This window comes from Dunckerocampus dactyliophorus, chromosome 21 (assembly GCF_027744805.1).
Source record: "Dunckerocampus dactyliophorus isolate RoL2022-P2 chromosome 21, RoL_Ddac_1.1, whole genome shotgun sequence".
In the NCBI taxonomy this organism is placed as follows: Eukaryota; Metazoa; Chordata; class Actinopteri; order Syngnathiformes; family Syngnathidae; genus Dunckerocampus; species Dunckerocampus dactyliophorus.
Window position 1 is genome coordinate 2583519 of NC_072839.1, and position 26546 is coordinate 2610064.

The 26546-nt window shown below is 41.1% G+C and overlaps 2 protein-coding genes across 9 annotated transcripts in view; both read right to left on the bottom strand.

Moving 5' to 3' along the window:
* The window catches only part of LOC129174224 (cyclic nucleotide-gated cation channel beta-3), a 77469-nt gene extending 72979 nt beyond the window's left edge, over window positions 1-4490 (bottom strand). For 4 of the 6 annotated variants that reach the window (XM_054765969.1, XM_054765971.1, XM_054765970.1 and 1 more), the window contains exon 1: window positions 610-4490. The gene's annotated coding sequence lies outside the window, so the exon portion shown is untranslated. The remainder of the gene's footprint in view (window positions 1-609) is intronic. The other 2 variants (XM_054765973.1, XM_054765972.1) reach the window with 1 other exon arrangement.
* A 503-nt stretch (window positions 4491-4993) lies between these two features.
* LOC129173989 (matrix metalloproteinase-16-like) overlaps window positions 4994-26546 on the bottom strand; it is a 60801-nt gene continuing 39248 nt past the window's right edge. For 2 of the 3 annotated variants that reach the window (XM_054765483.1, XM_054765481.1), the window contains 5 exons: window positions 24384-24601; window positions 19626-19764; window positions 15367-15517; window positions 13903-14018; window positions 4994-10053 (listed from right to left, as the gene is read on the bottom strand). In XM_054765483.1, coding sequence (XP_054621458.1) covers window positions 9719-10053; window positions 13903-14018; window positions 15367-15517; window positions 19626-19764; window positions 24384-24601 — 959 coding nt within the window. In that variant the 3' untranslated portion in view covers window positions 4994-9718. The remainder of the gene's footprint in view (window positions 10054-13902; window positions 14019-15366; window positions 15518-19625; window positions 19765-24383; window positions 24602-26546) is intronic. The other variant, XM_054765482.1, reaches the window with a different exon arrangement.

Here is a 26546-nt window from a genome sequence, read left to right on the forward strand (position 1 = left end):
GATATAGCAGATTTGTTGCTGCAGCCCTTCAAAAAAAACAAAAAATGGTGTCCAATGTCTCCTGCTGATAAAACATTATCAGTGGAACAGGAAGCTGCGAAATCAGGCCAGGAAAAAATAAACATTTATTTATTTTTTTTGGTTCCTCTGATGTTCCCACGCTCTAAGATGCATCCACCTCGGCGAAGGATCAACAGCCTCGGCTTCTGTGCTGAGTTTATATATAATCTGGAAATACTTTAATTCTTTAATAGAAAATAGAACTGCAAAAAAGGTAAGCAATCAATCAAAAAAGGGATGAGAACGTCTTCTAAGCTACGTGATCCTCAGGTTTGTGTTTTTGTTTAAAAAAAAAAAAAGATTGGTTATTGTTGGGAGATATGAAGAGAAACGCAAGCGAGGAAAACGAAGTAACGAAGGGAAGAGGGTGCGCTTGTTTTATAACCCTATCCCGGGTGGGTGAAGATCCACACGCGCAAGTCAACAATGAGAGCAAGTGAGCTCAAAAGCAAATCATTGTCAATATTTCTCAGAGCGATTGGCTTGAATTAAACCATAAAATACAGATGCAAAGCATGGAGACATTAGAAAAAGAGCCAAGAGCCGTACCTTTACTGTAGCAAGATTCAAATCCAGGCAGGTAACAGCGTCCAAGCACATCCAAGGGAAATCGGTGTATTTCTTCCCAAAGTACGCCATGGAACGGTCGTAAAACAATATGCAACATTGACTTTTTGACTCAGCTTACTGTGTGTTGCAGAGTTACTTTACAAGTTTGTTATAGTGTCCAAAAATACCTGCTGGTATTCCCTTTTCTGTTGTGGCGTCCTCGCTGGACGCACAGGTGTATCACGTTAACCTAATTACCCCTCCACTTCCGGTTTCTAACCGTCATTTATTGTGTAGAAAAAAAGTGATTTATTGGAATAATATTAACATATGATCATATTAATTAGTAATATTAATATAGTATAAAATATTATATTTTTGTAATGATTATTTAGAAAATGAGGTGACATTTAAAACACATGATAAAAAAATATATAAAAATAATAAATAATAAAATAAATTCTGTTTACAAGAAGACATTGGTGGTATTAATTGTCCAAACAAGAATATTTTCTTAACCATAACGTGGCCATAACTGAAGTGAGAGAGAAAGACAAGGCTTTGGTGCTAAACAACAATCAATGGTTGTGATTCATGGAGCTAATTTGACCCGGACACTGCGGATCATTACCTCCTTCTCGCCTTCTGCTCCTTCCTCCCGTTGAGATGGCAGTCGGAGTGGATAATGTGTTTGCTTCTCTCGTGAGAAGCCCACAGAGACACAGGAAGGTAAAAGCTGGCCATCAGGGGCTGCGGCCTGCAGAGGAGAGATGCTATCTGCGTCCTCACCGGTGACCTTCTACACGGCCTTCACTGCATCCTGTTCTTAAAACACCCTTTTCAACCTCATAAAGTTGCAATGTGTCCCAATACTTTGGTATATTTTGAGTAAAAGCTGTGATTTTGGGGAATTTGAGCCCCCAGCATCTTCACCTTGAGCTCAGACATACTAGAATCCTCCTGGGGGTGTTTGTCTCGGCACCACCCTGCCTAAATATGAACTTTTCACCCTTTACAGAGAAAAAAACTCCCAAAGTCCACAAGGGCTCTTAGGATAATTTGGTGGGAGTGACTGTAAAAGTCAGCTGGTTTGTGTTTTTACTGCGAACCGCTGAGCCACCACATTTTTTACACTTCCTAAAGAGTGTGGTATTTACCTTTGGGTGGGGGGCCTCCCATTATTTCAACCTTGAGCTCGCCACAAAAAGCTTTTTTTTTTTTTTTTTTTTTGAAGGCTTACGTGCACCTTTAAACCGCTTTCACCTGAGACAATACAGAAAAAGTTTGGCTTTTAAATAAAAAATCCTTGAGAATAACTCATAAAATGTGCCGTGTTTTGACCCATACTTGTTTATAAATACAATTAGGATATACTGTAGCGTTCACTTAACACTTCTTTTTATTATGTCAATGTGTGGCTTATATAAAACTGACCAAATTGACTTCGTCCATTCTGATGTTGTACATTAAAATTACATTAATAAAGTAAATTTTTTGAAATATTTTTTTAATCATTTATTTTATAATAATAAATATTACACATTTTATAATTCTTTAATGAAAAAAATACAAGAAAATAAAATAAATGAAGGTGTTTAAGTACCTCGGCGTCTAGTTCACGAGTGAGGGAAGGATGAAGCACGAGATCGACAGGCTCGTTGGTGCGGCGTCTGCAGTGATGCGGACTCTTCATTGGCCCGTTGCGGTGAAAAGGGAGCTGAGCCGAAAGGCAGGGCTGGGACCTCCCTTAGAGATAAGGTGACAAACATGGCATAGAATCTTGGAGGATGCAGATGAGGTGGCTCGGGCATCTGGTCAGGATGCCTCCCTGGGGAAGCGTTCAGGGCACGTCTGACTGGAAGGAGGCCTCGAGGAAGACCCAGGACACGTTGGAGAGACTATGTCTCGCAACTGGCCTGGGAACGCCTCGGGATCCGCCAGGAGGAGCTGGTCGAAGTGCCTGGTGAATGGGAAGCCTGCTTAGGCTGCTGTCCCCGTGACCTGACCCCGGATAATTGGTAGAAGATGTATTTCATTTTATTTTATTTTATTTTAACCGCCTATGTGGCCAAACAGCTTATGCGTTGTGTGCAGGGAGAAGTTCGCTGTTCCATCATTTTGGATTAAAGTCAAAAGGAACTTGTCACATCTTGGCTTGTGGCGTTGTGGCGACGACCCCAGGATGCAGAAAGCAGGAACCAATTGGCGAGCTACAACGAACAATGCAACGGCGAACTAAGGGCAACGCACCTGAACTAAATAGAAGGAAAATTCAAATTAGCAACAGGTGCGAGACACAAAGCAGGCAAAGCAGAAAGAACTACCAAAATAAGAGCATCAAAACAGGAAGTAAGGCTTTAAAAAGAGAAAACAAGCCAACTGCCGTGCAGACAAACAGCCAGGCCATCACAGAACTATCCAAAACCTTCCACAATGGCGTTGAAGATGTTGTTGACTCGATGTTTGGCAATGACCACTTCCAAAACAAGACTCCGGGCAGTCATAACGTGCCATAAATCATGCAATTTTGATTTTATTTTGTTTGTTCATGTTGCTAGCGCTGATCAAATAAAACATTGATGTGGTTTCTGTTAAACGTGTACATCTAAAGTAAAGTTCCCGTCAGCGTTAGGAAACGTGATGATGACGGTCCGTTTGGAGTTGAACATTTCAATTCATTTCAATTCATCCACGTAAGTAAAATAAATCATTACACCTCCGGCTTCATCATCCTGATTGTAGACTGTCAAAACATCTTTGCCAGGAGCCAAAGAACTTTTTGTTCTGTTGTGTGTTAAAGCGCTCCTTGCTTTCCGTCTGCATTCATCAGGGCCAGACCACTGCTGGTGTGAACAAAGCGCACATAACGGCGCGGCAGGAAAGCTTTCAGTCCAAACATGGCAGGAAGGGTAAACAAAGTGTCAGCAATTGGAATAAAAAAAAAATCTAATACTGTTAGTGCAGAAATTCTTTGTCTGGAATGTACCAGCCACCCCTGGTATGTTTTTATACGCACTGGTGTGTTATTCCAAGCAGATTTTTGCACCAAATGAATGAATAACCCGAAAGCAGCACATTAGAAGACACTATTACATTGGTGCACCCAGTATCACTCACCACGCAAAGTGTAGTGCTTCACTCTGCAGGTTGTTCTAAGGTGCATCACGGCTGCAGGAATACAAAGATGGCCTATTACGTGCCATGAAGACGTAACCGGAGGAGATTGGAAGACGCCTTTCATCTGTCACACTCCATAAAGTGACAATCACCAGGCAATATCTCCACACAAGAGACGAAACAATGCTCTGTATCATCAAGCCCTGCGTGAGAATTCTCTCATGTCCCCGTCAGAATACGTTTATCACCCACTGACGCAAGACGAGTGCGCGTGCAAGCCTTTCAAAAACGTTTAATAAGAGGACAAAAAAGGCACTGCTGAGGACATTCACATGCAGGAGAAATGCTCCATAAAGAAAGAGACTGCTTATGTCGTATTGACACGAATAAAGGATGACTGCTCTTTATCGAGACCTGCTTTTGGGGGGGAAAAATGAAGTAATAATAATGTTGGGCAGCCTGCGCTTATGCTTATTAGGTGACGAAACTCAAATCTTCAACATTTTTTTAACAATATGCTGTTTTTACCAGCTCAGATTTCACAAAAAGCCTCTAAAATATACTTTTAAAGAGCGGCATACAAGAGTACCCAACCATAAGTGTGACCGCAGCCTTCAAGGCCAGGAAAGTGAGGTAAAAATCTACTAGTTGTTGTTTCACTTGTGTTGAAAATATTATTATTTTTTAAAATTGGACCTTGAAAAAGAGGGGCTTTCTTTTTATTTTTTTTTTATTATAAAAAATATTTATTTTATTTTTATTTTTTTATTATATGTTGGGGGGGGATTTTATTTTAAATTTTATATATATACTGCATATATATATATATATATATATATATATATATATATATATATATATATATATATTCAAAAGAAAATATATATAATATGTAAAATTAAATATCAAAATTGCACAAAAGAAAGACCACAAAATTCCATTTCAGTAGAAAATATGCATTAATTCAAATTAAATATCAAAGCTGTACCAAAAAAGACCTAATATTTCTGTTTTAGTTGAAAATTAAATATTAAAATTGCACTAAGACCACAAAAATTTTACTTCAAAATATGCATAAATTATATTGAAATATAAAAATTGCACAGAAAAGGTGACAAAATTCTGTTTAACTTTGAAATATGCATAAATAAAACTAATCAAAATTGCATGAAAAAAGACCAAAAAATTATATTTTAGTTGAAAAGATGCATAAATTAAAATTAAATATGAAAATAGCATTAAAAATAGCAATTTTACTTCAACATCAATCAAAATTGCACTAAAAATGACCACAAAATTCTATTTTACTTAAAAAAAAAAAGTCCAACAATTTTAATGTCATTCTTTCAGCTGTCTGCGAGCCACCAGCTGAGAGTCACTTTGCGTATCTTTAATGAGATTTTGTGTCTTTAATCTACAAAATGTGTCAAAGTAGACCACAATTTTTCTGCATGGTGGGAAAACCCCCCCAGAAAACGTGCCCCAATGCCACGCGAAGGATGATCTAGCAGCTTCCTAGCCACTGACGGCGCGCACGTAAACAACCATTTATCTCCCCTCGTTGTATATTTGCTCCTTTGTTTTTTCTTCCAGGCCAAGGCTTGACCTCAGCTAACCTTCATCACAGCTCTGAGCTGTGCTAATAAGCACCAGCAGGAGAAATGGTCCTTAACCTAAGAGGGGGCCATTAAGCAGGGCGCCGTGAGGGCTTGGGTTAAACGAAAATGTATTCCTTCACTTCCTGTTCTAATCACTCACTTTTTGAGCCAATGACAGCAGCAGCAGGAGGAGGAGGAGACTAAAATAGCACCGGGCAGTGGCGGTTTTAGACATGGGCCACATGGTACCGCTCACATGGAGCGGATAAAAGCAAACCAAAGAGACCATGAGAGATTATCATCACCAACTGACATTTCTGTCAATGTAAACAAGGAAGTGAGGATGTGGATTAGAATTAGCGCAATCGCAACATCGCAGCGGCGGTTCCAGGCATGTGCGTTATGTATGAGTGCCGCCATCATCGCTGGAGAAATCCTGGAATCTTGTTCAAACCACAAAAGCACAACCCATCATTTTTACGGCACAAACCAGCACAAACTCTGCAGTAAAAAATGGGACTATTTTGGTTTCATTTGGGGTATTTGAGGGCTCGGGTGACGCCATCATCGGACACAATCTTGAATAACTCAAAGAGTAGCGGCACAATCGATCACTTTTACGGCACAGACCAGCAGAAACCTGGCACAAATGATAGTGACTATTTTGGTGGAGTTTTGAGTTACGAAGGTAAATTTTTTTGCTCCATTACCAAAGCTTTTTTTAGACACTGAATTTATGTAACTGAATTTGCCGGAAGCTTAACTAAAAAAGCTCAATCAATCATTTTTCTAGCACAAACGATTGTGACTATTTTTGGTTGAATTTGGAGCAAATGGGGGGCTGGGTAAACTTAGGTTGACATTTGGAATAAGCTTAATAACTAAAAAAGCACAATCAATCATTTATATAGCACAAACCAGCACAAATGATTGCGATTTTGGAGCAAATAGGGGCTGGGTGAAGCAAGGTTGACATTTGTCATAAGCTTGATGACTAAAAAAGGAACAATCGACCATTTTTACGCCACACACCGGCACAAACAATTGTGACTATTTTTGTTTCATTTTGGAGGAAATGAGGGGCTGGGTGAACGTAGGCTGGCATTTTTAATAAGCTTAATAACAAAAAAAGCACAATTAATTATATAGCACAAACGATTGTGACTATCTTTGTTTCATTTTGGAGGAAATGAGGGGCTGGGTGAACGTAGGCTGACATTTGCAGTAACCTTAATAACAAAAACAGCACACATGATCGTTTTTACAGCACAAACAATTACGACTTTATGGTTAATTTTGGAGCAAATAGGGGCTGGGTGAAGTTAGGCTGACATCTGCAATAAGCTTAGTAACCAAAAAAAAAAGCACAATCGATCATTTTTATGCCACATACCAGCACAAATGACTATTGTGACTATTTGTAATTTTGGAGCAAATGTTTCATTATTTGTGGGGCGTTCCCGAGACCCCTCCCGGGGATTTACGCTTAATTTTTTACCTCTAAACATGAAATTGTAACGTACGTACACACGAGGCAATGAAGACCTGGTAACCACGACACCCTTGAAAGTAACAGTCGGCCTTTGAATTGCTTGTCAATGACGTGGTTGCAGTCCTACTTTAAACATGGACTGCATTGTTGAAGCCTCCCCCCCCCCAAAAAAAATGATGAAGAGACCGTTTGAAGGCAGCTCTTAATCATGTATTGATCAATTTATTCATTCTGTCAGGACATTTTGCTCCGTTGTCCTAAAAGTCTTCCACGACTGCGAGATGTTCCGTTTGTGCCAAACTGTCATGAAAAACAGACATTCAGAGAGGACATGAAAAAGCAAAAGACCTCCCAGTATTTGTTGATCCTTGGTGTTGTGTTGGATGGAGCATTACCTGGAGGCTGGGGGTGCAATAAAATAAAAATAAAACATGTAAAAAAAAGGGAAAACAGTCCTCCTTGTTGTTTGGGAGCTGCATTGAGAAGATGCGCGTGGTTGTGAAAGCTTGCATGCAGGCTGATGACACAGGCACTGATCTCCACTTTTTGGGCCAGAAAGAAGACAGCATTCTGAGATGCGCGAGTGCTCAAAACAAGGCAGTAGAAGTAGAAAACAGATCCGTCCATTGACAAAATACCACAGAGAATGCCTTTTGGGTGCACACTCAGTGTCGAACCAAAGAGAAATGATCAACTTGAACAGCAACAAATATAAAACACAAAATAGTGGCTTGACTCCAGAACCCTCCGACGCGTAATAACAACATGACTACCTGGCTCAGCAAGCCAGTGCTGAGAATCCTGGGTAATAAAATCCACAAGAAGCTTTTTAAAGCTGCCTCCAATAAAACAAACAAGAGCAGTATAGAAAAAAAACACACACACACACACACACACACACACACACACAAACAACAATACAGCAAAACCAAGCACAAGTACGTATAATTAAGGCGAGTTTTGAATATTGCAGAAGGTTTTGGCCACTGTGTCTCACAGAAACAGACTGCCACAACAGTCGGAGCTCCCGCTCGTGGATCCAGACCAGGGAAGGAGCCGTGGATTCCAAAATAAAAGGTGATCCTCTTTGGAGAGATTTTATTTGGTTTTGTTAACATTTTAAAGGGAACAAGTGAGGATTTCTTTTCTAATTAAAAGGAGGCAAATGAGGGGGAAAAAAGTGGAATGAAAGTGTGATCATCGTGTTTTTTTGTAGCTGTAGACCAGGGGTGTCCAAACTTCACTCACCGAGAACCGATCCGAACCTGTCCAATGCGGGTCAGTCTATGCTCAGCTAAAACGTCGCCATCTGAGTTATGCAGCACATCTGTGATACAGCTGACTCAGCTATTTACTGGAATATTCATTCATTTCATGTAATTAATTATGAAAATTACTTTCATTACTAAAAATGACATTTTACGTTAATTGTATGATTTTTAAACATTTTAAAAATATTTAATTAAGTGAAAAAAAACAATGTGGAACCCGCTTATGTCGACAACTTGCTTATGTCAATGACAACAAAGCAAATTAGCGTACTATTGAAATTAATATTTATTCATTAAATCAAATTATTTGAGAAATTAATTCTTAAAAATGAATTATTACATGGTCATTCATTTTTCAAATTCACTCAATTGGAAAAAATAATTACGTTAATTGAATAAGTAACCAAAACAGTGGAACCGGCTTACGCTGACAACTCGCTTAAGTCGATGACAAAGCAAGTTATTGTAATACTGAAATAAATATCACTTAATTTACGTTAACGGCATTAATTATTAAGTTAATTGTATTCATTTTTCAAATAAAAAAAGCTTATGTCGACAAACAAATTTTGACAATTTAATTGAATATTTTTTTATTAATTAGTAAAAAAAATGACATTTTTTAAAAATTACAATAAAAAAATAATGACATTAATTAAATTAAATAAGTATTAAAAACATTGAAACCCGCTTATGTTGACAACCCGCTTATGTCTAAGCAACCACCGCAATGCACCTCGTAAAGTTTTTTAACTTTTGCACGTATGAAAACTTTGTCCTCGTGTGTCTTTTATTGATTTGTTTGTATTTATTTGAGTGTTTTTATTTACTTTTATTTATGATTATTTACACAATAATATTTTGTACTACTTTTATTGACTTTTTAATGTATTGCAGCCGAATTGGACATTTTCAATTAAATTGATTGTATTTATTGATTTAAATAATTAGATATAATATACATATTTTTTTAAATAATATTTCAATAAAATACATTTGATTAGCTTGAATATTTATTTATTTATAATACTGTGCAGCACTTAGGAAACTATTCAAATAGTCAGCAGAAATAAAGTGGACGGATAAATAAATGTGCAAGCGATGGCTAGTTTTAGGTTGACAACCGCTTATGTCGACGCCAGTCAGCCAGTCCTAGGGGCGTCGACATAAACAGATTTGACTGCAATCTACAGTATATCATTATAATTATTCCTCTATCTATTCATGGCCAGTAAAAAAGGAAGTGCGGACCGAATAGGGCCTCCGGGCTGCACTTTGGACACCCCTGTGACGTGAGGAATCAGAAAATAGATCCCCGCCCCCAAACACCTGATATGACGGATGACAACGACTTGCCTGTGGGAAGAGCGTCTCGCTCCGAGTCCTCCCGCTGATTAAGAGCTGTCCGGCAAAAAGATACAAAAGGAAAACGACCTCAAGTGTTTTTTTTCTTCCTGAAGGTCGTTCCTTCAAAGTGTTCCTCTGCTCCCCCCGTTAGCGAAGAAGGCCGACTCAGCAGTCAACTTGTCCCGAGGTCACGCCTTAGGGGCGCGTTAGGGGCCGATTGTCAGGCCGTTTGAGAGGGCGTGGCTTAAGACGTCCGCTGAGAAAGCCATCGGGCGGCGTGGCGGTCACACCCATTCCTGCATGGAGCGTTTGCAGTAAAGTATGTGGCGCGGCGTGCCCTTCCTCTTGAACTGCACCACGGTGTAGACCAGCACCAGCAGGCACAGCGCCAGCACGCACGGGATGACGATGGCCACCGCCTTCACCGTGTTGCCCTCGTTGTCCAGCTCGATCACCACGTCCGTGCCGCCGTCGTCGGAGGGCGGCCGCCCCGGGTCCGCCGGCGTCAGGTCACAGCCCATGAAGTCCTTGAGGATGGAGCGCGGGTAGCCTGGCTCCACTCGCAGGAACTGGTTGTTGAACTTCCAGTACTCCTTCCCCTTGTAAAAGTAGGTGAAACCTAAGGAAGGAGAAGGAGATCAGGAGTCAAGGGACAGCTGGGACAGCTGGGACAGCCGGTTTGCGTACATTTTCCGGTTAGCGCACTATTTGGCGCGCGTCTTGTCATATTATTAATACATGTGTAAGTCCAACTATAGCCTTCATTTTTTTTCATCACAAACCATCCTGTTAGCATTCTTAGATTGCTAACAAAATGGCAACTGGAACAGAAAGTTGGCCACATCGCCCGTCTGTGATGTCATCGGCGGTTGACTCTGTAGTTCTTTGCTAGCTAACACTGTTGACAGTTAAAATGTTCGCACCAAACATGTTTTTAGAGTTTTACAATGATAGTTTTACACGCAGAAAACAATTCTAAATGCATACAAATGACGTATGAAAGGGAAAAATGACCATTTAGGGTTGCTTGTAACTTGACTGAAGACGTTTGTTGACAAAGACGGGGATGAGATTCTGGTTTCCGTGCTCACAGGGACGTTTTATGATAAATAAATATGTTACAAAGTTGGACTCATGCAGCGTATTAATAACGCCACAAAACGTGCGCTCTTTTGGACGCTAACCGGGAAATTCAAGCGAGCACAGGCAAAAGTTTTAGCGTAAATTGAAAAATATGCTAACCAGGGTGGACGCTAACTGAGGTTTCAATGTACTTTGGTGAGGTAGTGCAATTGCCCTCATTAAAAATGCTGATAAAAGTAGACTAAAATAAATATAATATGAATTGATAAAAATAGTGGTAGCTTTGAGGTCAAGTAGCTTAAATATTGAAAGAGTTTTATAAAAAAAAGTGAACTGTGTGTGACTTTGCACTTGTTAGCAAAGGAAGTTGTTAAGCTGCGTTGTCTCTGGAGATTAATTATAAAGGCTCATTAAAAAAAAAGAAAAAAAAAAAAGAGAGTCAAATCCCAGCGCTAACGCAACAGCATAGCACCATAAATGCCATCCAGAAAAGAAGCTTCTGCGTTTTTTTTTTTTTTTTAAACCAGCGAAGGAGTGGGCAATTGTCTTGGTGTCACGCAAACAAGAAAGTCACAACGAGTCAGCGTCACCGTTTGATTCCAACCCCCCTGGAGGAAGAATTCACTTGGAAACACTTGTCCCTCCGCGGGATTATTTGCCAAGACAGCAATGCAAATGTTGAGCGAAGATAAAACATTTCCTTTCCGTGCACATATATTCATTTCCACGCCTTTCAATATGAAGAAGCTTTGACTTCAGGACATCGAGTTGTGGCGACGATGTCGTATGTTCCGCCATGTTGAACTGCCCCTTAAAATACATCCCGTGTAAAAGTGGGCTGGCTGTTTATTATTCATGCCTGCTGTTTTCAGGGAAAATGAGGAGGGAAATACTCTAAAGGTAAATAGATTGCGCCGGATATGAAAGTCAAGTAGGTCCCATCTCGCCAGGAACGAGGAGGGCAAAAAAGTACTTGCTGCTGCGTGACTTGGCGCTCATTACTACGGGTAGTTTGTAGTTTATTTGCGGTGTAAACGAGCAAATAGAGGAGGATTGTGATCATCGTCAAGGCCTGACGTGTACTCATCATGAACACGTAATATTGCAACAATTTGGGTCAAATCTGCACACTACACGCATATAAATTAGGGGTGCATGAAAATGATCGGACCCGCAATTATGACATCATACCGATAACACTGAAAATATGTGAACGGCTTGTCGTAACTTCCCCGAGCTCACTTGTAAACAAACATTCACTTTAAGACATTCCGAGTGCTGGAAAACCTGTTCACGCCCAGTTTTTAACATTATTAGAGCAAAAATTGGTCATTTTTGTCTCTCTGCTTACAAACTCTCATCTGCTGACTATTCTTCATACGAAGCAGCACCTGCATCAATTCAATGTCCTTATTTAGACTTTTGGGATTATTTTGGAGTCTTTCTATTGCTTTCCATGGTGAAAAGTGGTGGTTATCGGACGTGACCGTCGAGGGCCGACCACATTGGAGTTGGCTGTAAACGTCGTTTATTCTCATAAATACGTCATTATTAAGATTTTATTCCAGTACAAAGTTCCTATGTTCCACCGCTTTACCAGCTTTGTTGTCGCTGAGAGTCTTTATCCTAAACGATGCCCCCCCCCCCCCCACCCTCCCCCAGCCATTTACTGGCAAATATAACCTGTGAGCTTCTCACGTTCAAATGATGGAAAGACACAAACATGCAGTGTGAATAGGAAAAAGGTGCTGGGTTGAGAGGTGAGACAGGTGGCGCTATGGTGGGTTCCTGCCAGGACAACATCGCTCTGGGGCGCCCTAATCTGAAATGTGTTGCCTCACACACACACACACACACACACACAGGCAGCACGGATGCATGCTAAATGATGCGCTGTTATCTGGGTCGATGCTATGATCATGTGACTCGACAACAACCTGCCTCAAAAATGAATTCCTAAATAAAACCAGCAGGTCGACATGCGTGGAAATGAAGGTGATGAACGTGAGCGCCCACGCCCACAGTCGCCCCAAGCTTGCACGCTCACGTTGACGCACACCCCGCCTGAAGTATCGGGACGATGAATCTGGCAGGCGATGTTCGGCGCAGATGGCCCGAGCGTTCGGCGCCACCTGGCCTGCTTTTTCCGACCCAGGTGCTGCCAAAAGCGGGCCCGAGCCCACCTGGCTCCGTGAGGAAAGGTTTTCTCGTCTTTGAAAGTTACACATCCCGTCTGCCCGCCATCCAGGCCAAGCGGTTTAAAGTGGAATACGCACACAGTGGGGGTCTTGTTCTACCGCTCCTCCCGCGTGCTGATGGACTGGTTGGGGAAAAACACCCCCCATCTATTCAAGTACGTTCTATTGGGCGTCATCAGGGGTGTCCAAAGTGCGGCCTGGGGACCATTTGCTTTATTATTATTATTATTTGTTTTCAACAACAGCAAAAATGGAAACATTTGAAGTAATTTTAGAAAAAGGAAGGAAGAAAAAAGTTGAAATCTAACAAAAAACAACAACAACAACAAAAAAAAAAAGAGTCATGAATCGGACAATATTTCCAGCATGTGCAACACCGGTCCAAAGTAGTAATTTGCAGTCATTTTTACAAGACTAAAGTAAAAATATGAAGAGAAAAAAGTTGTAATTTTACGAGAATAACGTAATATTACGAGGAAAAATCACATCATTTTAGTAGCATAAAGTTGAAATATTAAAGAAAATACTTATTTTTTTTAAGTCGCAAGAATATGAGAAAACAAAACAACAAAGAAAGTTGTCATTTTTTGGAAAATGAAGCTGTGGAAAAAGTTGGAATGTTATTAGAACAAAATATTGTGGGAATAAAGTCAAAAATGACGAGAAAAGAATTAACAAGAAACAAATAAAAAATGTAAAAGAAACAACAGCAGAAGTGGAAAAAAGGGCTGTCATTTTACGAGAACAAAGTCGCAATACTAAGAAAAAAAGCGTATTTTAACAAGAAAAAAGTCACAATTTAAGGAGAATAACAAACAAAACTTTTGAAAGTTGAAGTATTATATGATATATTCACCAATGTCACCCAGCTGAGATGCATTTTTTTTAATATATAAAACTTCTTAGCATATCTACAACTACAAAATATCAAAGTGGCCCTTGCATTCTTTTGTTTTTCAGTATGTGGCCCTCACTGGAAAAAGTTTGGACACCCCTGGTCTACGTCGACCTGGAAGACGTGCCGCCTGCTACAACACGTCGGTAAATAACTGGGGCGAATTTCAAATCGATGCCTCCCTGCTTTACCTCCTGTCGTGTGAACCGGTGACCAGCGGAAATCAATACCGGCTGGCACATGAACAGCACCGCCGCTGCCAAATGAGAGTATCGGGGAGGACAAATCATACCATTGGCTTTATCCACAAAGGCCCCCTGTGGCGATTCGGGCACACCTCTCCACACGGTGATGGGTTTGGGGTAGCCGGGGTCCATGGTCCTCATTTCCTCATTGTAGCGCCAGTACCTGAAAAAGAGCAAAATGGTGAAGAAGAGAAGGGGAGAGGGGCCTTTTGAATGTCCCTTTTCAGTGACATCTCCACATTTGGTGACCCCAACGTGATTTCTCCTGTCCCTTCGCCCACACAGGGTTGTACGGATACTAGAATACAATGATTTTTTTCTTCGCTCTGATGTCGGCTTAAAAAATATTGTGTTGTCTTACATTGGTGTCAATATGGTCTTCACAGCGGCCTGTGCGGGCTGAAAATCATCATTTCGTGTTCATGCAGGTCTTTGCACGTGCTTTGAAGGACACTTGCTGAAAAATATGCGGTTACTGAACCTGTTTTCATCGGTTGCTTGGCTACACCACACTTCCAACAGCAGAGGAGTAGTAGAGGAGAAAAAGAGTCTCGTAATGTAGAGTCAAAGGCAAAATCATCACAGAGTGTACCAGGGTGTCGCTGCGCAGCAACAGTTTGTGTTTAAACTTGTTTTGGTTATTTCAGGGGTGTCCTAGCGTTTTCCACCGAGGGCCACATACTGAAAAAGTGCAAGGGCCACTTTGATATTTTGGAAATATGCTTTTTTTGCCCATATTTGCTGTTATTTTTTTTATGTTCCAACGTTCAAATTTTTTCTTACATAATTTTCATAAATGTTCTTCTAGTAATATTACTAATATTACTTACTTATTACTTTATTCCCATAATATTTTGACTTTATTCTCATAACATAACTTTTTCTAAAACCTCATTTTCCAAAAACGACAACTTTATTTTGTTTCTCATATGATGACTTAAAAAAAAATTATATTTTGTCTTTAATATTTCAACTGTATGCTACTAAAATTACATTATTTTTCCTCATATTACGACTTTATTCTCGTAAAATTGCGAGCTTTTTCCTCGTTAGAATACGATTCTTTTCTCTCTTAATATTTTGACTTTATTCCCGTAAAATTACAGCTATTTTTTCATTTTTTTAAAAAATATATTTTCGAACTATTTCAGCTTTCTTCTTGTAATTCTGACTTTATTTCAGTAATATTTGGACTTTATTCTTATAACTTTTTTCACAACCTAATTTTCCAAAAATGACAACTTCATCCGCTGTTTTGTTAGTTTTTCATAATATTATGTCTTTTAAAAAAAGTCTGTCTTTAATATTTCAACTTTATGCTACGAAAATGTTATTTTTCCTCCGGACATTACGACGTCACTCTCGTAAAATTACGACTTTTACTTGTGAGATTAAAACTTTTTTCTCTTAATATTTTGACTTTGTTCTTATAATATTAATGTGTTTTTTTCAAATAGTTTTCCTGTTAAATTATTAGAATTTATAAATATGCCACGGAGATCCATAGTTACCTGTCCCCTTTGAAGAAGTAGGTCTTGGCCACATCTTCCCACCATACGGCCGTCTCGATACTCTGAGCCGGCATGCCGTGGCCGAACTGGCTTATGTCCTTGGGGTAACCAGACAGCAACACCGTGTCCTTAAACACCCAGTACTGCTTTCCTATACATCGCAAGAAGAAAAAAAAGAAACATATTGAGAGAAGGAAGGACAAGGAAGAGCATGGCTTCCCCTCCAGGTGCAACACACAAGGAGGGCAGATTTCCAAGGACAGCAGTTGCAGTGTTCTCCATGTTTGCCTCATTTAAAATAGGACGCACACAGTCACAAGTTCTCGCTTGCCCTTGCTTTAAGGCACTCTGGGAATGGCTGCCAAACTCAAGTATTAGCAGATGAGATATAAATACGTAGCACTAATGTGTTTTTTCAGCCTCTAAGAATAGGAATGGGTATCATTTCCATTTCAGCCGATACCGATGCCAAATCGGTATCTGGTACTTTTAACCCGGGGGGTTTCACTTTCGTTTGCGGGTTATGTGCGTTGCTGTAGCCATTGCAAAGGTTGAGACTAAACTGTTGATTCCGCTCATCCTCGACTCCTGTCTCCTTTCGAATCACGTCACTACATTTGGTGACCCCGACGTGATTCCCACTGCCCCTTTGCCTTGTACTTTTAAAAAGGAAATCAGATACATTTTGGCCAAAAACTATTCTATTCAACTTGCATGTCTGATTTAGTGACATGCAAGCATTTAAATACTTAATAGTAATATAAATAAAATGAGACCTAAGCAATCAATTCACCAGTATGAAATAAAAGCGCTGCTGTTGGCGTGTTAAGGTCGGCAATAAGGTTTAAAGACTGCGTCAAGACTCTGCGTACGTCTGTCGAGAATTGTTGCATGTGACTGAGTCTGCATTTGCAGTCATGGAAAAAATGATTAGAGCGCCCTTGTTTCTTCAGTTTATTGATCCATTGTAATGCCTGGTACAAACTCCTAGGAGCTATTTTTGTTGTCATCGTTGCTAATATTTGTCCAAACAAAGGTAACTTTGTTTCTTTCAGGAATTAAAATGAACAAGAAACTAAAGAAACAATCTAATCTAATCATTTTTTCCATGACTGTAGCACACAAACGAGGCACCGACTTTTTTCTACTATCGTTTGCAGAGTTTTGAAGAACCCGTATTTCATTACTTTAAACAGCTGACTAAGGCATTAATGGTCTTAAATGCTGCTCTGTCCTAAATTATGGCCCCAATTAGGCTAAAACATGTCAGAACGCAGCATTTATTGTAGATTTACAGCAACCATAGGACATGTGAATGTGCTCCATTGCTTACTTGTATGTAAATACGCCTCTTGTGATCTGCTATGCAACATATTTGTGTGTTTTCTCTGACTCGCTTCCCTCATTTTCCCTCTGTTCAGATGGTGAACCTCCTTCCTGGGGAGTAATTAGGTGAAACTGCACACTTTTGACACAGTCTGACCCCAGGAAGCGCTTTCTTCGTCACTCTTGGAGGTGGTGGGTGGACCGGGAGGAAGTGGGGGAGGGGAAATGGTGGTACAAGAGAAAGGGAAGTTGATTCATGACGGCAGGGAGGGGAATTAATAAAAGATGGGGAAGATAATTGTCTCGATGACTATTTCATCTGATGAATGACTGCAATGATGCATTAGGTGTAATATTTCATGAAGACCATTCATAACAGAGACCATGTATATTTAAAATGCAGAGGGGCATTCAGTATTTCAATAATTGGTGGCATTTTTCCAAGATTAAATGAGGATGTATGCGGTAGGGACCAGCCTCCTTTTGGAGAGGAAATTAATTTAACCCACTCAATCCGTCACACTTCCTCTGGCCCTGACTTACACAAAAAAGGCACACCACACCGTGCCACTAACAAGAATGACAGCGATGGCCCATAGTTGTTGTATCCTTTGCCATTTAATAGCTCTCTAGCTTGCTAGCTAGCAACTGTCTAGAGTCCCTGTAGCATAATAGTTGTGCAGTCTGGTGTGAACAATGAATAATGGGAGTGTCATGGTGACTATAGGGGTGTTATTTCATGTCTACAGGGCTTTAATGTTAAAACCCCTATTTCGAAAGTCAAACAGGTTTTCTATGCTCTTACTACAAAAATATTCAATTTATTAAAATTGAATCCTACATCATGGAAATAATTTTTTTCCCGTCTGGTTTGGAACAATTAACCGCTATCAACGAGGGACGCCTGAATACTTGAATCACTGTTACCTTGGAGAACTTATTTTGGACTGCTGCCTGCCTGGCATCAACAGTCTACCAACCAGTAATTTTCCGCCTGAGTCATGATGAAAGTGACTAAAAACACTGGAGTAACATCCAATGCATGTATTTATTTACAGGGAACAAGCCTGTATTTAAATTTCCCCATAAGTCCCGGTCCGTGAGCAGGGCGTTGGGATCCCCTTCTCTATCTAAAGTATCAACAGTTGTTGGCTAAAGCAGGGGTTTTCCAAGTCTGACACAGTGAGCTTCTCTTCAGACAACATAAAAGGGCTGCGGCCTATGAGATTTTCTGGGGGCTAGTTTGTGTTTTCCGCTTAACCTAGGCCAGTGCTTCTTAAACAGTGGGACGAATTTCTTCAAGGTTGGCATTTCTGAGGTTGGCAAACTGACCTACATTGCATTGGTGTTAGCATCTTTAATGCGCACATCAATTTTTCAGAGAATTCTCCAACAAAAAACACACAACAAACATGCCAAAACTGAACCCCAAATATCGAGATCCAGACCATTAACCCTTGGGATCAAGAGGGAGCTGAGCTGAAAGGCAAAGCTCTCAATTTACCGGTCAATCTACGTTCCCACCCTCACCTATGGTCATGAGCTTTGGGTAGAGACCGAAAAGACAAGATTGCAAGTACAAATGGCCAAAATGACTTTTCCCAGTAGGGTAGCTGGGCTCTCCCTTAGAGATAAGGTGACAAGCACTGTCATCTGGGAGAAACTCGAGAGTAGAACCGCTTCTCCTCCGCACTGAGGAGCCTGATGAGGTGGTTCTGGCATCTGGTCAGAATGCCTCCAGACGCCTCCCTGGGGAGGTGTTCAGGGCACGTCTGACCGGTAGGAGGCCTCGGGGAAGATCCAGGATACGTTGGAGAGACTATGTCTGGCCTGGGAACGCCTCAGGATCTGCCGGGAGGAGCTGGATTAAGTAGCTGGGGAGGAGGAAGTCTGCGCTTCCCTGCTTAGGCTGCTGCCCCCGCGACCCAACCTCGGAAAAGCGGAAGAGGTTCCGGAAAAGGGGCTAATGTTTGCTTAAATCTCAGAAAGCGAATTATTTTTCATTCATCTCAGAGACACACAGAAAATATGAAAACACAACGTAGCTACGGTAAATAGAAATGCACTCGGTCGAGTGCAAACATCTGCTGAGGTGGATAAACTGTGGTCGGCATATCAACAACACAAAGGCCCCCACAACATCATCAACATCGTTACATGTATGAAACTGACAGGCTGGATGTCTCGTGCATTTTGCTCGAGTATCAAAAAGAATATTTAGAATATTCAATATCCTGTCAGTGTGGGGATTTAAAGTGTTATATTTTGCTTTCTGGCAGAACTCTTAGTGTAAACGAGGACAGCCAGAAGACGGACTCCAGGGAAATCAACAGTTTTTTTTCCAAGTGAATAAAGGACACGCTGGTATTAAATGTAGCAATCCTGTTGTTAGGCAGCCTGAGAAGATAGCAGGGTGGAGAAAACGCACAAAAGCTTTTGGCGCACACTAGACAAAGTCATGTGCATTTCCATGAATTGTTGGGTTTTGAAAATAGAAACGGGGCTGAGTAAAGATTTGCAGTTTGGACGCCAGCGTGCTCTCACTGCCTACCTATCGTACGCTAAGCCACATCATGCATCCTGATAGAGATAAGACAGAAACAATAGAACTGTTGTGACATTTCCAAGACTTTCTGATTAATTCTAGCGAGAGACGTATTAATACCACCGCGGCTAAACTCAGTATCAACATTATTAAAAGTCCAAGCCGGAGGATTACTGTGGATTTTCCAACCAAGTGAGCAAAACATTGCTTTAATCTTGCAAAGATTTACAGTGAAATAAGATCAAAGGGGTTCCCTCAGTGAGTGTGTGCTGGTTTTTAAGAATAGAGCAGCAAATGGTCTGTAAGTAACGTTTGTGCTTGTGTTAAAACTCAAAGCAGACAGAGAACGCTGATAATGGCGCTAGATTAAACAAAAAAAAAGTCTTACCTTTAAAGAAAACAAACTTTCCTTCACTGTTCTCGTAGACCGCATCAATCTTGGGTGGCAGACCCCTCCAGAAAACACTGATGAGCATGGGGTACCCAGGCATAACAGAGTTGTCTCTTACTCGCCAGAACCAGTGATCCTAAAAGACAAACACAAGGATTCTTTTCAAAGGTTCAGCACATCCCCGCCTATTCGCGGCTCGCCATTCGCACCCCTGCATGTAGAAAGTGTTTTGATGGCGCTTGTTTTGCCTAAAACACAAATAACAGGTCAGCTTTCGTGGATGACCAAGGAAATGAAAAAATATTCACATTTGAGAGGCTGAAAGCAGAGGGTATTTACATTTGTAAATCAAAAAATGATTAATTGAATACCAAAATAGTAGTCATAGTTGATCAAATGTTTCAGCTGTAGGTGAGTGTTTTCCTTCCACACAGCTGGTCAGTTGAGACCGATTTTTTATTCCATTCTACATCAAAGTCCACGTCGGCTCTACGCCAGAATTCTTGGGTTTCCTGGAAAGCCCATTTGTTCACTGCACGTTCAAGAACACGCCGGGAAAAGCATCAACTCGTAGGATAAGAGCGAATGCCGGGAGAGTCCAAGGAATCTCACAATTCCTTTTGGAGTGGAAGGTGTGTCTTCAGGATGAGCGATGAAACTCGACGCCACGAAGAGACCCAGCTGTGAAAGCCATTTGGACTCAGAGAAGAAACCCCACCCTTTGGCGGCACGCAGCCTCAGCATCTCTTCTTCTCATCACATATTGAGGACAAAATGAGATTCTGAGAGAGAAAGGAGGGGCTGCGGGGTACAACGCATCATCCTATCATCCTGTTTCCTCACACATCAACTAATTTAACAAACTATCTCTGCTGCTAATCCAATTGTTTCTCTGCGACTCCACCTGGACTCTTCCCCGCTTTCTCTGCTTTTAACCTTCCATATCTCTCAGCCAAACCTTCCCCCCCTCCTTTGCCTCGCTCGCTTTCGACCAGCGGCCTCCATAGATTGCAACCGTTCCACATTTTCTTCTCTATAAGGAAACGCCAAGTAATGGAAAACACATTTAACTCTGAAATCTGACCTTTCTGAATGTTCTTGACTTAATAAAAGAGGAAAATGTGCTTTCCACCGCCCCACACACACCCTAACATCCTATACTCCCACTCGCAAAAGAAAGCTCAGTCAAGCATCCTATTCTTACAAAACATTGCAGCAGGAAGGGAATATATAATCAGCAAAAGTTGAAGCCAGAGCAGAATTAAATCAATAGGTTCTCTGGAGGAATGCGAGCCTACCAACGGAAAGTAACAGGTAACACTTGATTGCATTCCATCATCTGTGAACCCTACATGACCCTATACAACCCGAGCAAACACGGAGAATGATTGACTCTTTACCGAGCTTTGTACTGTACTTTAACTAGCCAATTAACCAGGCTGTTGTCGGGATTCGAATTGATGGGTTTTCTGGTGTTGTATCGTCATGCTTGGCTGATATGGATGCATTTGCTGCAAATTCGCTGACTATAACACACACATATTATCATTTTGAGAGAGGATAATAGATCATCATGAAGGAGGTTAATGGAATCGTACGATCGTACTGGAATTGGAATTACATTTTCATTAAGTCGTGCCTGATTATTCAAAAGAAATATTGGGATAAATACAGTATGATGAGGATCTTTAGTAATCTAATCTTGACTCACGGTGTCATTAAAGAAATAACGTTATCTTCAGCGCAAGGGGTGTCCAAACGTTTGCCACCAAGGGCCACATAGTGAAAAACAAAAGGATGCAAAACTGCTTCTCAGCTTTGTGATGTAGGAAAGGACAAAACGCCTAATATTAACTTGTTGTTTTTTTTAATTTCTGTCGTTTCTTCTCCTAAATTGACTTTTTCCCCCATAATATTTGAACTTTTTCTCCCCATAACCTTTTCCACAACCTAATTTTCCAAAAATCACAACTTCATTTTGTTTTGTTTGTTTCTCATAATAGCAGCACTTCAAAAACTAAGATATTTTTTATGTCATATTTCAACTTTATACCAATAAGTGTAGTTATTTTTCCCCTCATAATGTTACGTTATTCTCTTAAAATTACAACTTTTTCACCTTATTTTTATGTTTTGTATTTTGACTATTGTTGAAAATGACTGCTGATTTTTCCATGCTATCTTCTGCTGTTGTTGTTTTTTTTTAGGTTTCTTGTTAAATTATATTTTTATAATGTGCCACAGGTCAATAAAAAAGCACTATGTACACCCCTGACCCATGCAATTACACAGCAACTTAACATGCGACAGGTAGACAACACATACACAACTACTATCACCAGTGGAGGATAATACACAACAACTAAGTTACCTCTCAACATGTGCTTTGAGCAAATGTTTAAAGCTAAAGTTACATGTTTTGAGTTAACAAAAAGGGGGACACAAAATCCAACCCTTACACTAAGGCATCAATGGAGTGGCCCACCGCCTAGAATCATCACGATATGAACCATGACACCAGGAAGTAATTTGATAACTAACAAAACCAATTATGATGAGACACTTTTTTTCCTGAATAGATGACTTGACGAAGCGTTTCGAATATATTCTGTCTCTATTAGCTTCGACATGCAAGTTGCATTGAGGAAGATATGAATGCTAAGACGACACATCCAATGTTGGCTTAAAACGTCTGCAAAGTACCACACATTTTCACAAACAAAAATAAACAAGCACATCTGGAGAAGCACTTTTTATAGAGCTCCATGCTTTTTCTTCTGCAGCATGGTCTCGTATAAAACGGAGCATTAAAGTACAATTTGTGGAAAGCAATGTTGCATCATGTCCCAGTGTGCATTCAGCTTTTCTCATCCTGTCTTTTTCCTTTTTTTCTCTTGCAAAAGCAACTGAGCTGTGCAGAAGTCCCATGATCTTCATCTCCCAATCAGAGCAAGTTGCCACCCAAGGGCGGGGGAGTGCAGAAACCATGCAAACAACTGTCACAGGAAGATATCACTTCAGCCCAGTGAATAGTGACTATGTTACGCCGTTGTAGCCATAACGCTGGTTTTAAGTCAGATTTATTATCTTGGGCCATAAAAACACTGGCTAAGAAAGGAGAGCCAAGACAGAACGTCTTCTCTTCCCCCTCGCTCCCCGACTCTGTATTTAACTAATTAATACTATTTATAACCGCCCAAAATGCAGACACACTCGCATAAAGCATGAGAGGAACTCTTTATCCTCTGTGTGCAGAACACAGGGCTGCTTTGTGTGCCGCCCCAAGGTTTTTCTCTGTTACTTACGGCATGGTGCTGCGCTCACAAGCTGAGGCCGAGGATAAAGTTGCATTAAGGCAGTCCCCCCAAACCTTTTTGGGCCCACGGACTGCCTCGCGTTCTGACATACCTCTAGTCCTGCTATTTTTGAAAAAGTCGTTATGCATTATGTACTGACTCACCATCGGTATGAGCCTGGAGGTTGTTTTCCATAGATAAGATTATAGCATTTAGCCGCTAACAAATAAACAAAGTGCAGCCACCTTGGTTTCAGGCGTGTCCATGACCATCGTTCCAGCTGAATTGAATGCTAACGAAGGTGATACCACCCAAATGGCTGTCGTTGGCTGGAAATAATCGGCCCCGAGCTCTGTCGCCCGTCTGTCACGTCTTCAGTGTTTGACTGGATTTGCATCGTTGCTTCGATTAGGGTACATTTGGGTTTGAGTCGCCTAAGAATTGTGTTTGGGGGCCACATTCTGACAGAAAGACGTCGAGACTGGGCAATCTCACCTACCCATCCTGTGTTGGGCCCCCCTACTTGTTCAAGCCATCTTTCCAACTGAAGATCCTGCAGCCTTAAAGGACTGTCGGATGGAGAACTTGGTGGCTTATGCCAGAATTCGATTTGATACGATTGTGCAAACAGTAGATGAGGATGTCGACTCGTCTTATCATCGTGAAGCGGTATTCACCAAGTGTTGGATTGTTCACCACTAATAGGGAACGTGAGCTGGGATTAGACCGTCGTGAGACAGGTGAGTTTTAGATGTGTTGTTGCAATAGTAATTCTGCTGACCTACTGGTGCTGTAAGGACAACAAAAAAAAGGGACGTTTACACCCATTGTACCACCTCTTTGACAGAAGTCATAAATGAAAGCAGAACAGGCTTCCTCTTCGGAGATCGATTGGACTTCGGTACACCTTTGTTGGCCACTCGCTCTTTCCAGCACTGACATTTCAATTGTTTGTATCTTCTCCTGTTTGAATTCAATTGTAAACTGTCCTTGAGAGGCCTAGACTCATTTCACAGCTGCTAGAATAAAAGAATCCGGGGGGGGGGACTTTCGCCCCATAAAAATGGCCAGTCCCAACAAGTCGGACATTCTGATTGATACTTTATTAGTCTCCAAGAGAAAGGACTGGATGACTGAATGTACCCCAACATCCTTTCCATTGCCATTACCCTTCAAAACCAACATTAGAAGCAGTCCAACTTGCAATGATTCAATGTTAATCTTCATTATCTTTCACGTGTAAGTATATTTATGGGTTAAAGGCAGACACAATATGCTGGATTTCTTAATCCTGCATGTCATGCTGATCAAAGGAGAGATTAGACATTTAACAATACCATAAAATATTTTGTCTGAAGCTTTTCATCTGTTCGTGTCAATGGCAGACTCTGACATCAATTACGAGGAATGTTAAGGCTACGAGGTTCAAACTGAAGAAGACTGCTTGCCACTGGCTTACCTTAAAGACAAACATCTCTCTTCTCAGTATGGCCAGGGTGTTGAAGCTTCCATCGCAGATGTTAGGTTTGGAATTGGGGTAGGATGGTCTGTCCCCAGGTGGCAGCCTTGGGGGTCGGGTCTGCCGGTCTGGTTTGCGTGGGTCCGACGGTGGGTGGGGGCGTGCAGGGGGCACCGTTGGCAAGGGTTTGGTGGGCTGTGGAATCTTATCGGGAGGCCCTAGAGAAAATAAGTAGAAACATTTTTAAAAAATCAGAAAAACAATGACATTTTCTATCACAACAGTGGGGGTAAGGTGAGGATCAGTGGGAGGAATAAGCCTTGCGAGTGTCAGGAAAACTATCCACTCAACAAGACTTCAGACTGAATGAAATTAAATGAAATGACAGTCCAAGTTTAAGCCAAGGAAATCCATCCATCTTGCTCTGCTTTTTCCGGGGTCAGGTCGCAGGGGCAGTAGTCTCAGCAGAGAAGCCCAGGAGGATACCGAGGCCTTCCTAGGCCAGTTAGAGACATCGTCTCTTCAAAGTGTCCTGGGTCTTCCCCGAGGCCTCCTGTCTGTCGGATGTGCCCTAAACACCTCCCCAGGGAGGCGTCCTCACCAGATGCACAAGCCACCTTGAGCCCCTCTCCCCAAGGAAGTCATTGCAATGTGTACGTTATACTGACAAGGAATAACTAACAACTAAACTGAGTGTACACATAACAAGAACGACAACAAAAATCTTCCAAAACTGGCATCAGAGCCTTGGCATCATTCAACATTCATGACTAACATGAGAGCAAGAGACTGAGGAACATAAATCAGGGGAGTACAGTGAGAGTGGTAGAAAGAAGGAACATGAGTGGGTTGCACGTATAAATAATTGAGTAGATGACGGTACACGGATAACATACCGTACGACTGGGGAAAAAAAAGAGGATAGGACTTGCCATGTGGTGATTGGGTCCAACAGATGTAGGAATAGATAGATGAATACAGAATGAAAGATGCAAATGTGACAAGTAACCCCCACTCAACCCCTCGTCGTAACACGCAACCATCAGTAATTGCCGATACCGTGACCGTACACACTCAAAGGGAATGTCGACTGCTTTAATGACTCCAATTATTATTCCAGAGAGTGAATGTAAAGCTGCTTAAGGAAGGAAAGAGCAGTTGTTTAAGCGACTCCAACAAAGACAGATGAAGCATCGAGGTAATTAAATGACTGATCGGGGGGATTGAAGGGGAGCGCAGACTTCTTCCAGTCCACAAAACTGATCAGCTGGTCTTTACACGAGAGGGATTCCGTTCAATGACAGACTTAAATCCTGTGAAATACATCCCAGATTAGTGCAGGCAAAGCCCTCTGCGGTTATGTAAGCACAAGGGGGAGATCACAGTCAGTTGGACGTAGAAACGAACATTAAAAGGCATAAACTGGCAACACCACTGCGACATGAACAACTCTGTGCATGGGATGAATAAAATACTGACAGTACTGATTTCTTGGTGTCGGCCCGTCGTACATCAGATCATATCTACGATCAGAATACACGATAAAGCTAGTAGGGGTATGACAATGAATACACTACAGGTGCATACTCTGAGGTAGGGACGGGAATCGAAACCGGTTTGCAGTGTTTCAATATCTTGGAATCGTTTGCCAGTTTTACCAACGATTCCCTTATTGTGGTTGACGCAATTCACCAGTGCAGCCAGCAGGAAGCAAGGCGCCCAAGCGACACAACCGCTCAAAATTTTGGTTACATTTTACAAGAAAGGATGTCGACAGAGCAACTTGCAATACTTGCAAAAGTGGATATTTCATTAAAGGGCGGAAATACTACCAATTTTCAGAAACATTTCCACACATGGCATGTGATAACTTGATAAATGTTGCGTTCTCCGCAGCTGCGGACACCGTAAGTCCAGAAAGAGAAGAATTGTATAGAATTGTTCATTCTTTACAGTTGATGGTTGCAGGCTGAAATCAATGTATTGTTGAGAGTTCAGCTCATACATCCTTTTAAAAAAGAGAATTTGAATTTCTCTTGTAAAAAATGTCACGGGGGGCATCCTTGTGTAATTGCCACAGAATAATTTGTTATTTATAAAGAAATATTGATGTGACTATTATTTTATTCTTCATTCATTCATTCATTCATTTTATTATTGTTA